The following is a 12,163-nucleotide window of genomic DNA, read 5'->3' as shown; positions in this document are numbered from 1 at the left end:
ACCATACCTACATGTAAAAATGACCTCGACTAGCCTGTACCTCCGCACATTGACTCGGGAACCGGTGCCCCCTGTATATAGTCTCCACATTGACTCGGGAACCGGTGCCCCCTCCACATTGACTCGGGAACCGGTGCCCCCTGTATATAGCCTCCACATTGACTCGGGAACCGGTGCCCCCTGTATATAGCCTCCACATTGACTCTGGGAACCGGTACCCCTGTATATAGCCTCGTTATTTTAATGTTATTTTTTTACTTTAGTTTTTTTGTAATATTTTTTTAACTTTATTTATTAAACTGGATTGTTGAAAAGGTGTACATAGTTACATGAGCAGAACACTTATTATGTAAAAGATTGTTTGTTCTACGGGAACCTGTTACTGCATGCCAAAATACGAGGACAAATCAGCGAGTGCAGCTTAGCCTTTAAATGCATGCAATTTTATCCTTGAAACACTGTATGAATAATTCCATTCATTCCTCTGGAGAAGGAATGGGGAGTGCCAATATGGCCGACTAGTGGCTTATTGGGGAGTGCCAATATGGCCGACTAGTGGCTTATTGGGGAGTGCCAATATGGACGACTAGTGGCTTATTGGGGACTGCCAATATGGCCGACTAGTGGCTTATTGGGGACTGCTAATACGACCGACTAGTGGCTTATTGGGGACTGCCAATACGACCGACTAGTGGCTTATTGCGGACTGCTAATACGACCGACTAGTGGCTTATTGGGGACTGTCAATACGGCCGACTAGTGGCTTATTGGGGACTGCCAATACGGCCGACTAGTGGCTTATTGGGGACTGCCAATACGGCCGACTAGTTGCTTATTGGGGACTGCCAATACGACCGACTAGTGGCTTTAAAGCCTCTCATTTGCCAATACATCGCATCCAGCAATCCATCAATGGGTACATAGTTACTGACTAGACAAAACAGCTCACGAGACGTACCTTCTCAAACTCCCGGTCCTCGAAGGAGATCTTGGCGGTGCCAGACTGACGGACACCGGATCCGTAGTCAGGAGCCTCCTCATCGGCTGGAGGGAAACACAAAGCACCTTCACTTCCTCTAGAAGTCAGTCGACCTGACCTGTATTACTACTGTGTATCTTTTGAAGAAACCCGAGTCCCTTATGTACATGTCTACATGCTTCAGTAGGTTAGGCATTCTTTGTTTGGTTGTTTGATCTTACCTGAGATAGCCTGTACAGCCACCCTGAGGAATCCTTTAACCTCTCCCTTCTCACTGACGATGGCCACGCGATGGACCAGGGACACAGGGTACAGCAGGTTACTCAGGTACACAAAGGCTCTGGATGGGAGAGAGAGAGAGGGAGGTAGAGACAGAAAGAGAGCGAGAGAGAGGGAGGTAGAGACAGAAAGAGAGCGAGAGAGAGAGAGAGAGGTAGAGACAGACAGAGAGCGAGCGAGAGAGAGGGAGGTAGAGACAGAAAGAGAGCGAGCGAGAGAGAGAAAGACAGAGAGAGATAGACAAAGAGAGAGAGAGAGAGAGAGGTAGAGACAGAAAGAGAGCGAGAGAGAGAGAGGGAGGTAGAGACAGAAAGAGAGCGAGCGAGAGAGAGGGAGGTAGAGACAGAAAGAGAGCGAGAGAGAGAGAAATACAGAGAGAGAGAGAGAGAGGTAGAGACAGAAAGAGAGCGAGAGAGAGAGGGAGGTAGAGACAGAAAGAGAGCGAGAGAGAGGGAGGTAGAGACAGAAAGAGCGAGCGAGCAAGAGAGAGGGAGGTAGAGACAGAAAGAGAGCGAGAGAGAGATAGAAATACAGAGAGAGAGGGAGGTAGAGACAGACAGACAGACAGACAGACAGACAGAGAGAGAGAGAGAGAGAGAGAGAGAGAGAGAGAGAGAGAGAGAGAGAGAGAGAAAGACAGACAGACAGACAGACAGAGAGAGAGAATTGAAGAGAAGAAAGAATAGTGAATGTACCATTAGAGATACCAGAGACACCAGAACAGAGATAACAACTGACAAACTGTATGTCATTTTGGCAACATATTTTCCATATCCCAAAACGTAGAAATATTGTTATATTGTATGTAATTGCGTGTAGTTCTATAGCTTGAAGTTACCACAAGACCACAACCTACAATGGGACATCTTTAGGATATTTCGTTTCAATCTCCTGGATTGTCAGATTCCATAACTCCTAGCTATAATCTTTGTAATAACATATTGTGTCTTGCAGTCAAGGATAACATTTCCAAAGTGCCAATGAGGCGGGTAGACATTTAAGGGGTAAAAGGGAGGTAGAAAGGTTAGGCTTTACGACAACATCGGTGAGGTGCAAAGAAGGCATGCTCAAGACAAAAAGACGAGAACAACAAAAAAAGAAGCTTTCTTTGCCTTCTTTAACTCAAAATGAATTGAAAAACAAAATCAAGCAGAAATCCTCATGATACAGAACATGTCAAAAAAACAACATAACAGTCAACAGCTTGAAATAAGTTAAGGTCAAAAAAACAACATAACAGTCAACAGCTTGAAATAAGTTAAGGTCAAAAAAACAACATAACAGTCAACAGCTTGAAATAAGTTAAGGTCAAAAAAACAACATAACAGTCAACAGCTTGAAATAAGTTAAGGTCAAAAAAACAACATAACAGTCAACAGCTTGAAATAAGTTAAGGTCAAAAAAAACAACATAACAGTCAACAGCTTGAAATAAGTTAAGGTCAAAAAAACAACATAACAGTCAACAGCTTGAAATAAGTTAAGGTCAAAAAAACAACATAACAGTCAACAGCTTGAAATAAGTTAAGGTCAAAAAAACAAAGAATGACACAATGGATTTATCAAAAGCAAACCCACTCCCCACAGGAAGTGGACTGGTAGTGCAACAAACAAAAAAAGGGAGCCAATGTAAAAAAAATTACAAATAAAAATGTAAAAATAAAGAATAATGTGCTCTGGCATGTCTAAAAGACATAGCTGTGGTAGAAACTAGCTCTTTCATCTTGAGATATTGCGTCTTCCTAAATCACTTCCTGAATCAGTTGCTTCGCATGAATCAATTGATGATTCATTTATATTTATTATCAAGAGACCATTCATGACATGGCAAGGACATCTAGCCGTGAGTAGCTGCTGTGTGTTGAGAAGAAACAAAAACAAATGTCAGAAGATATACGAGATGTGTTCTTGTTTCAGATGATGGTCTCGAAAGACATACAAAAAAAAGGTGAGACACACACCCCAAGTATTCGTTGAGCAACAACTCTACTTGGATTACTACTAAAGCAAAGTGACATGGATGGACGACATGGATGGACGACATGGATGGACGACATGGATGGACGACATGGATGGACGACATGGATGGACGACATGGATGGACGACATGGATGGACGCACCAACGTGTTTCAGGGCAGGGTCATCATCAGTGTCAAGAAAGAGCATCCCTCCCTGACCTGTGTGGTACGCTATGACAGTAACATAAAGCTAAAGGTACACTATGACAGTAGCATAAAGGTACGCTATGACAGTAGCATAAAGCTAAAGGTACGCTATGACAGTAACATAAAGCTGAAGGTACGCTATGACAGTAGCATAAAGCTGAAGGTGTGATGTGACAGTAATATAAAGCTGAAGGTATGATGTGACAGTAATATAAAGCTGAAGGTATGATGTGACAGTAATATAAAGCTGAAGGTACGCTATGACAGTAACATAAAGCTGAAGGTGTAAATGTGACAGTAACAAAGCTGAAGGTGTGATGTGACAGTAACATAAAGCTGAAGGTGTGATGTGACAGTAATATAAAGCTGAAGGTATGCTATGACAGTAATATAAAGCTGAAGGTATGATGTGACAGTAACATAAAGCTGAAAGTGTGATGTGACAGTAACATAAAGCTGAAGGTATGATGTGACTAATATAAAGCTGAAGGTATGATGTGACAGTAACATAAAGCTGAAAGTGTGATGTGACAGTAATATAAAGCTGAAGGTGCGATGTGACAGTAATATAAAGCTGACGGTGGGATGTGACAGTAACATAAAGCTGAAGGTGTGAGGTGACAGTAATATAAAGCTGAAGGTATGATGTGACAGTAATATAAAGTTGAAGGTGTGATGTGACAGTAACATAAAGCTGAAGGTATGATGTGACTAAAATATGAAAGCTGAAGGTAGGATGTGACAGTAACATAAAGCTGAAGGTGTGATGTGACAGTAACATAAAGCTGAAGGTATGATGTGACAGTAATAAAAGCTGAAGGTAGGATAAAGTGACAGTAACATAAAGCTGAAAGTGTGATGTGACAGTAACATAAAGCTGAAGGTGCGATGACAGTAATATAAAGCTGAAGGTGGGATGTGACAGTAACATAAAGCTGAAGGTGTGATGTGACAGTAACATAAAGCTGAAGGTATGATGTGACAGTAATATAAAGCTGAAGACAGTAATATAAAGCGATGTGACAGTAATATAAAGCTGAAGGTATGATGTGACAGTAATATAAAGCTGAAGGTGCGATGTGACAGTAATATAAAGCTGAAGGTGGGATGACAGTAACATAAAGCAGAGGTATGATGTGACAGTAATATAAAGCTGAAGGTGTGTTGTGACAGTAACATAAAGCTGAAGGTATGATGTGACAGTAATAAAGCTGAAGGTGTGATGTGACAGTAACATAAAGCTGAAGGTATGATGTGACAGTAATATAAAGCTGAAGGTGGGATGTGACAGTAACATAAAGCTGAAGGTGTGATGTGACAGTAACATAAAGCTGAAGGTGTGATGTGACAGTAATATAAAGCTGAAGGTATGATGTGACAGTAATATAAAGCTGAAGTTGTAATGTGACAGTAATATAAAGCTGAAGGTATGATGTGACAGTAACATAAAGCTGAAGGTGCGAATTGACAGTAATATAAAGCTGAAGGTGGGATGTGACAGTAACATAAAGCTGAAGGTATGATGTGACAGTATGACAGTAACAAAAAGATGATGTGACTAATAAAAAGCTGAAGGTAGGATGTGACAGTAACATAAAGCTGAAGGTGTGATGTGACAGTAACATAAAGCTGAAGGTGTGATGTGACAGTAATATAAAGCTGAAGGTGGGATGTGACAGTAACATAAAGCTGAAGGTATGATGTGACAGTAACATAAAGCTGAAGGATGATGTGACTAACATAAAGCTGAAGGTATGATGTGACAGTAACATAAAGCTGAAAGGTGTGATGTGACAGTAATATAAAGCTGAAGGTGTGATGTGACAGTAACATAAAGCTGAAGGTATGATGTGACAGTAATATAAAGCTGAAGGTGCGATGTGACAGTAATATAAAGCTGAAGGTGTAATGTGACAGTAATATAAAGCTGAAGGTGCGATGTGACAGTAATATAAAGCTGAAGGTGGATGTGACAGTAACATAAAGCTGAAGGTGTGATGTGACAGTAATATAAAGCTGAAGGTGTATTGTGACAGTAACATAAAGCTGAAGGTATGATGTGACAGTAAATAAAGCTGAAGGTGTGATGTGACAGTAAATAAAGCTGAAGGTGTGATGTGACAGTAATATAAAGCTGAAGGTATGATGTGACAGTAATATAAAGCTGAAGGTATGATGTGACAGTAATATAAAGCTGAAGGTATGATATGACAGTAATATAAAGCTGAAGGTGTGATGTGACAGTAATATAAAGCTGAAGGTGTGATGTGACAGTAACATAAAGCTGAAGGTGTGATAAAGCTGAAGGTAATGATAAAGCTGAAGGTATGCTATGACAGTAATATAAAGCTGAAGGTATGATGTGACAGTAATATAAAGCTGAAGGTATGATGTGACAGTAACATAAAGTTGAAGGTATGATGTGACAGTAACATAAAGCTGAAGGTATGATGTGACAGTAATATAAAGCTGAAGGTATGACGTGACAGTAACATAAAGCTGAAGGTGTGATGTGACAGTAATATAAAGCTGATGACAGTAACATAAAGCTGAAGGATGTGACAGTAATATAAAGCTGAAGGTGTGATGTGACAGTAACATAAAGCTGAAGGTGTGAGGTGACAGTAATATAAAGCTGAAGGTATGATGTGACAGTAATATAAAGTTGAAGTAACATAAAGCTGAAGGTGATGTGACAGTAACATAAAGCTGAAGGTATGATGTGACAGTAATATAAAGCTGAAGGTGATGTGACAGTAACATAAAGCTGAAGGTGTGATGTGACAGTAACATAAAGCTGAAGGTATGATGTGACTAATATAAAGCTGAAGGTATGATGTGACAGTAACATAAAGCTGAAAGTGTGATGTGACAGTAACATAAAGCTGAAGGTGCTGAATGATGACAGTAATATAAAGCTGAAGGTGTGATGATGTGACAGTAACATAAAGCTGAAGGTGTGATATGACAGTAATATAAAGCTGAAGGTGTGATGTGACAGTAACATAAAGCTGAAGGTGTGATGTGACAGTAATATAAAGCTGAAGGTGCTGAATGTGACAGTAATATAAAGCTGAAGGTGTGATGTGACAGTAATATAAAGCTGAAGGTGCTGATGTGACAGTAATATAAAGCTGAAGGTGGGATGACAGTAACATAAAGCTGAAGGTGTGATGTGACAGTAATATAAAGCTGAAGGTGTGTTGTGACAGTAACATAAAGCTGAAGGTATGATGTGACAGTAATAAAGCTGAAGGTGTGATGTGACAGTAACATAAAGCTGAAGGTGCTATGACAGTAATATAAAGCTGAAGGTGTGATGTGACAGTAATATAAAGCTGAAGTGTGATGTGACAGTAACATAAAGCTGAAGGTGTGATGTGACAGTAATATAAAGCTGAAGGTGTGATGTGACAGTAATATAAAGCTGAAGGTGTGATGTGACAGTAATATAAAGCTGAAGGTAATATGACAGTAATATAAAGCTGAAGGTGTGATGTGACAGTAACATAAAGCTGAAGGTGCAATGTGACAGTAATATAAAGCTGAAGGTGTGATGTGACAGTAACATAAAGCTGAAGGTGTGATGTGACTAATAAAAAGCTGAAGGTACGCTGATGTGACAGTAATATAAAGCTGAAAGTGATGTGACAGTAATATAAAAGTGTAATATAAAGATGTGACAGTAACATAAAGCTGAAGGTGTGATGTGACAGTAATATAAAGCTGAAGGTGTGATGTGACAGTAACATAAAGCTGAAGTAATATGTGATGTGACAGTAACATAAAGCTGAAGGTATGATGTGACAGTAATATAAAGCTGAAGGTACGATGTGACAGTAACATAAAGCTGAAAGTGTGATGTGACAGTAACATAAAGCTGAAGGTGTGATGTGACAGTAACATAAAGCTGAAGGTATGATGACAGTAATAAATAAAGCTGAAGGCTGATGTGACAGTAATATAAAGCTGAAGGTGTGATGTGACAGTAATATAAAGCTGAAGGTGCGATGTGACAGTAATATAAAGCTGAAGGTGTGATGTGACAGTAATATAAAGCTGAAGGTATGATGTGACAGTAATATAAAGTTGAAGGTGTGATGTGACAGTAACATAAAGCTGAAGGTATGATGTGACTAATATAAAGCTGAAGGTATGATGTGACAGTAACATAAAGCTGAAGGTGTGATGTGACAGTAACATAAAGCTGAAGGTATGATGTGACTAATATAAAGCTGAAGGTGTGATGTGACAGTAACATAAAGCTGAAAGATGTGATGTGACAGTAACATAAAGCTGAAGGTGACAGTAATATAAAGCTGACAGTAATATAAAGCTGAAGGTGTGATGTGACAGTAACATAAAGCTGAAGGTGTGATGTGACAGTAATATAAAGCTGAAGGTGTGATGTGACAGTAACATAAAGCTGAAGGTGTGATGTGACAGTAATATAAAGCTGAAGGTATGATGTGACAGTAATATAAAGCTGAAGGTGTGATGACAGTGACAGTAATATAAAGCTGAAGCTGAAGGTATGATGTGACAGTAATATAAAGCTGAAGGTGGGATGTGACAGTAACATAAAGCTGAAGGTGTGATGTGACAGTAATATAAAGCTGAAGGTGTGATGTGACAGTAACATAAAGCTGAAGGTGTGATGTGACAGTAAATAAAGCCATAAAGCTGAAGGTGTGATGTGACAGTAATATAAAGCTGAAGGTGCGATGTGACAGTAATATAAAGCTGAAGGTGGATGTGACAGTAACATAAAGCTGAAGGTGGGATGTGACAGTAACATAAAGCTGAAGGTGTGATGTGACAGTAATATAAAGCTGAAGGTATGATGTGACAGTAATATAAAGCTGAAGGTGTAATGTGACAGTAATAAAGCTGAAGGTGTAATGTGACAGTAACATAAAGCTGAAGGTGTGATGTGACAGTAATATAAAGCTGAAGGTGGGATGTGACAGTAATATAAAGCTGAAGGTGTGATATGACAGTAATATAAAGCTGAAGGTATGATGTGACAGTAACATAAAGCTGAAAGTGTGATGTGACAGTAACATAAAGCTGAAGGTATGATGTGACAGTAATATAAAGCTGAAGGTATGATGACAGTAACATAAAGCTGAAGGTGTGATGTGACAGTAACATAAAGCTGAAGGTATGATGTGACAGTAATATAAAGCTGAAGGTAGGATGTGACAGTAACATAAAGCTGAAGTAACAGTAATATAAAGCTGAAAGTATGATGTGACAGTAACATAAAGCTGAAGGTGTGATGTGACAGTAACATAAAGCTGAAGGTATGATGTGACAGTAATATAAAGCTGAAGGTAGGATGTGACAGTAATATAAAGCTGAAGGTGTGATGTGACAGTAATATAAAGCTGAAGGTGCGATGTGACAGTAATATAAAGCTGAAGGTGGGATGTGACAGTAACATAAAGCAGAAGGTGTGATGTGACAGTAATATAAAGCTGAAGGTGTGATTGTGACAGTAAATAAAGCTGAAGGTATGATGTGACAGTATATAAAGCTGAAGGTGTGATGTGACAGTAACATAAAGCTGAAGGTGCGATGTGACAGTAATATAAAGCTGAAGGTGAAGGGATGTGACAGTAACATAAAGCTGAAGGTGTGATGTGACAGTAATATAAAGCTGAAGGTGTGTTGTGACAGTAATATAAAGCTGAAGGTATGATGTGACAGTAATATAAAGCTGAAGGTGTGATGTGACAGTAACATAAAGCTGAAGGTGTGATGTGACAGTAATATAAAGCTGAAGGTATGATATGACAGTAATATAAAGCTGAAGGTGTGATGTGACAGTAACATAAAGCTGAAAGTGTGATGTGACAGTAATATAAAGCTGAAGGTATGATGTGACAGTAATATAGCTGAAGGTATGCTGACAGTAACATAAAGGTGTAATGATGACAGTAATATAAAGCTGAAGGTGCGATGTGACAGTAATATAAAGCTGAAGGTGGGATGTGACAGTAACATAAAGCTGAAGGTGTGAGGTGACAGTAATATAAAGCTGAAGGTATGATGTGACAGTAATATAAAGCTGAAGGTGTGATGTGACAGTAAATAAAGCTGAAGGTATGATGTGACAGTAATATAAAGCTGAAGGTGGATGTGACAGTAACATATAAAGCTGAAGGTGTGATGTGACAGTAACATAAAGCTGAAGGTGTGATGTGACAGTAACATAAAGCTGAAGGTGTGATGTGACAGTAACATAAAGCTGAAGGTGTGATGTGACAGTAATATAAAGCTGAAGGTGTGATGTGACAGTAATATAAAGCTGAAGGTGCGATGTGACAGTAATATAAAGCTGAAGGTGGGATGTGACAGTAACATAAAGCTGAGGGTGTGATGTGACAGTAATATAAAGCTGAAGGTGTGTTGTGACAGTAACAAAGCTGAAGGTATGATGTGACAGTAACAAAGCTGAAGGTGTGATGTGACAGTAACATAAAGCTGAAGGTGTGATGTGACTAATATAAAGCTGAAAGTATGATGTGACAGTACCATAAAGCTGATGGTGTGATGTGACAGTAACATAAAGCTGAAGGTATGATGTGACAGTAACAAAGTTGAAGGTGTGATGTGACAGTAACATAAAGCTGAAGGTGTAATGTGACAGTAACAAAGCTGAAGGTGTAATGTGACAGTAACAAAGCTGAAGGTGTAATGTGACAGTAACAAAGCTGAAGGTGTAATGTGACAGTAACAAAGCTGAAGGTGTGATGTGACAGTAACATAAAGCTGAAGGTGTGATGTGACTAATATAAAGCTGAAGGTATGCTATGACAGTAACATAAAGCTGAAGGTGTGATGTGACTAATATAAAGCTGAAGGTATGCTATGACAGTAATATAAAGCTGAAGGTATGATGTGACAGTAACATAAAGCTGAAAATAGGTGCTCACAAAGACAAATCATTTCTGATGTGATTCAAAAGTAACGAAATGATTAAAGACAAGCGTTAAAGCCCCAAAATGTCTACCAAATAATTACAATATTTGGTGGGATAAAAATTGTAGGCATTTTCTACTGTCATGTTTTTTGAACAATATGAAAACTTAATCTTTGGAGTTTGACAGTTTATAGTAAGCCTAATTCATGTTATAAGGGATGAAAGGACAATGTGGCTATTAGTTTCTCCCTCGGAACTAAGAGGCAAGGAGTGGTGCTTGGAACAGTCAGCTATGGCGTGAGCTTGAGGGGAAACAGCTAGACTTAAAAAGGGGAGTGCCTCAGACTGAACGAGAGGCAGGGGACCTTGGGTAATTTAACCTCGTTTCTAATCTCTGTATTGGATGGAGCCAAAATGATGTCATTCTCAATAACATGTTCTCACGCTACATACTGGACTGCCCTTACAGCCAAGGTTCTCTTGCCCCTCTGCAAAATACTGGACTGCCCTTACAGACGCAATGAAAATGTCAACTTATAAAAGCAAAGACAGGTCAATGTGGATGTGTGTAATTTGGTTGCCACAACAATGACAAAACCTCTATCCATTAATATTGTTGCTAATATCCTGTCTGTGTGCGTGTGTTTGTGTACCTGTGTGTGTGCATGTGTGTGTGTGTGCTCCCTCGGACAGCGGAGATACCCAGAGTGTCTCCGTGTGAAAGAGCTAGTTTCCACCCTCAGCATGCTCCTGAAACCTCACCAACCTTCCCACTACACTGAATAACGGAGAGCGGTCATAAAAGGGATCCAGGCCTTCGCTGGAGCCGCCTCGGCACGGCTCTCCCTCATCATCATCATCATCATCCCCGAGCTCCGAGCACGGATCGTCCAAAAATATATCATCGTTCAGATCCTGCAAAGCATCCAACTCATCCTCCTCCCTTCCTCGTCCCTCCGGACGAGCGTCGGCCAGCTCCGTTTGCTCGGAGGTGGAGAGGGTGGTGGAAGGAGTGGGGGAGGGAGTGGGATCACTCATGCGCTCGCTCATGCACGCGTTGAAAAGGGGGTTGCTGGTAGCCATAAACATGGGAAGTACGTTAGATAGTGGCCTACAACAGGAAAGATAGAAACACATCTACATGGAGGAACAGAAGCCGTTCTGCTGGGGGAGCTGTAGAACACCTGACTCTCTTCAGGTTGGTACAGAAGGCTTTGAGGTACACTACATGACCAAAAGTATGTGGACACCTGCTGATTGAACATCTCATTCCAAAATAATGAGCATTAATATGAAGTTGCCCCCCCCCCCCCTTTGCTGCTATAACAGCCTCCACTTTTCTGGGAAGGCTTTCCACTAGATGTTGGAACATTGCTGCAGGGACTTGCTTCAATTCAGCCATTAGTGAGGTCGGGCACTGATGTTGGGAGATTAGGCCTGCCTCGCAGTCGGCGTTCCAATTCATCCCAAAGGTGTTCGATGGGGTTGAGGTCAGGGCTCTGTGCAGGCCAGTCAAGTTCTTCCACACCGATCTCGACAAACCATTTCTGTATGGACCTCGCTTCGTGCACAGGGGGGCATTGTCATGCAAGAAACAGGAAAGGTCCTTCCCCAAACTGTTGCCACAAAGTTGGAAGCACAGAATCGTCTAGAATGTCATTGTGTGCTGTAGCGTTAAGATTTCCCTTCACTGGAACTAAGGGGCCTGGCCCGAACCATGAAAAACAGCCCCAGACCATTATTCCTCCTCCACCAAACTTTACAGTTGGCACAATGCATTTGGGCAGGTATTGTTCTCCTGGCATCCGCCAA

General features: G+C 40.4%; 1 protein-coding gene across 1 annotated transcript in view; it reads right to left on the bottom strand.

Annotated features, from left to right (window-relative positions):
* Window positions 1–12,163, bottom strand: part of kif1aa (kinesin family member 1Aa) — a 219,331-nt gene that overhangs the window by 81,481 nt on the left and 125,687 nt on the right. Inside the window, 3 exon segments of the mRNA XM_065009343.1 lie at window positions 959–1,044; window positions 1,201–1,319; window positions 11,118–11,423. Of these exon segments, the coding sequence (XP_064865415.1) occupies window positions 959–1,044; window positions 1,201–1,319; window positions 11,118–11,423 (511 nt within the window).

Source organism: Oncorhynchus nerka, linkage group LG24 (assembly GCF_034236695.1).
Source record: "Oncorhynchus nerka isolate Pitt River linkage group LG24, Oner_Uvic_2.0, whole genome shotgun sequence".
Lineage (NCBI taxonomy): Eukaryota > Metazoa > Chordata > Actinopteri > Salmoniformes > Salmonidae > Oncorhynchus > Oncorhynchus nerka.
Note: the sequence above shows the minus strand (reverse complement) of the source record. Positions and strands in the feature narration are given on the sequence as shown.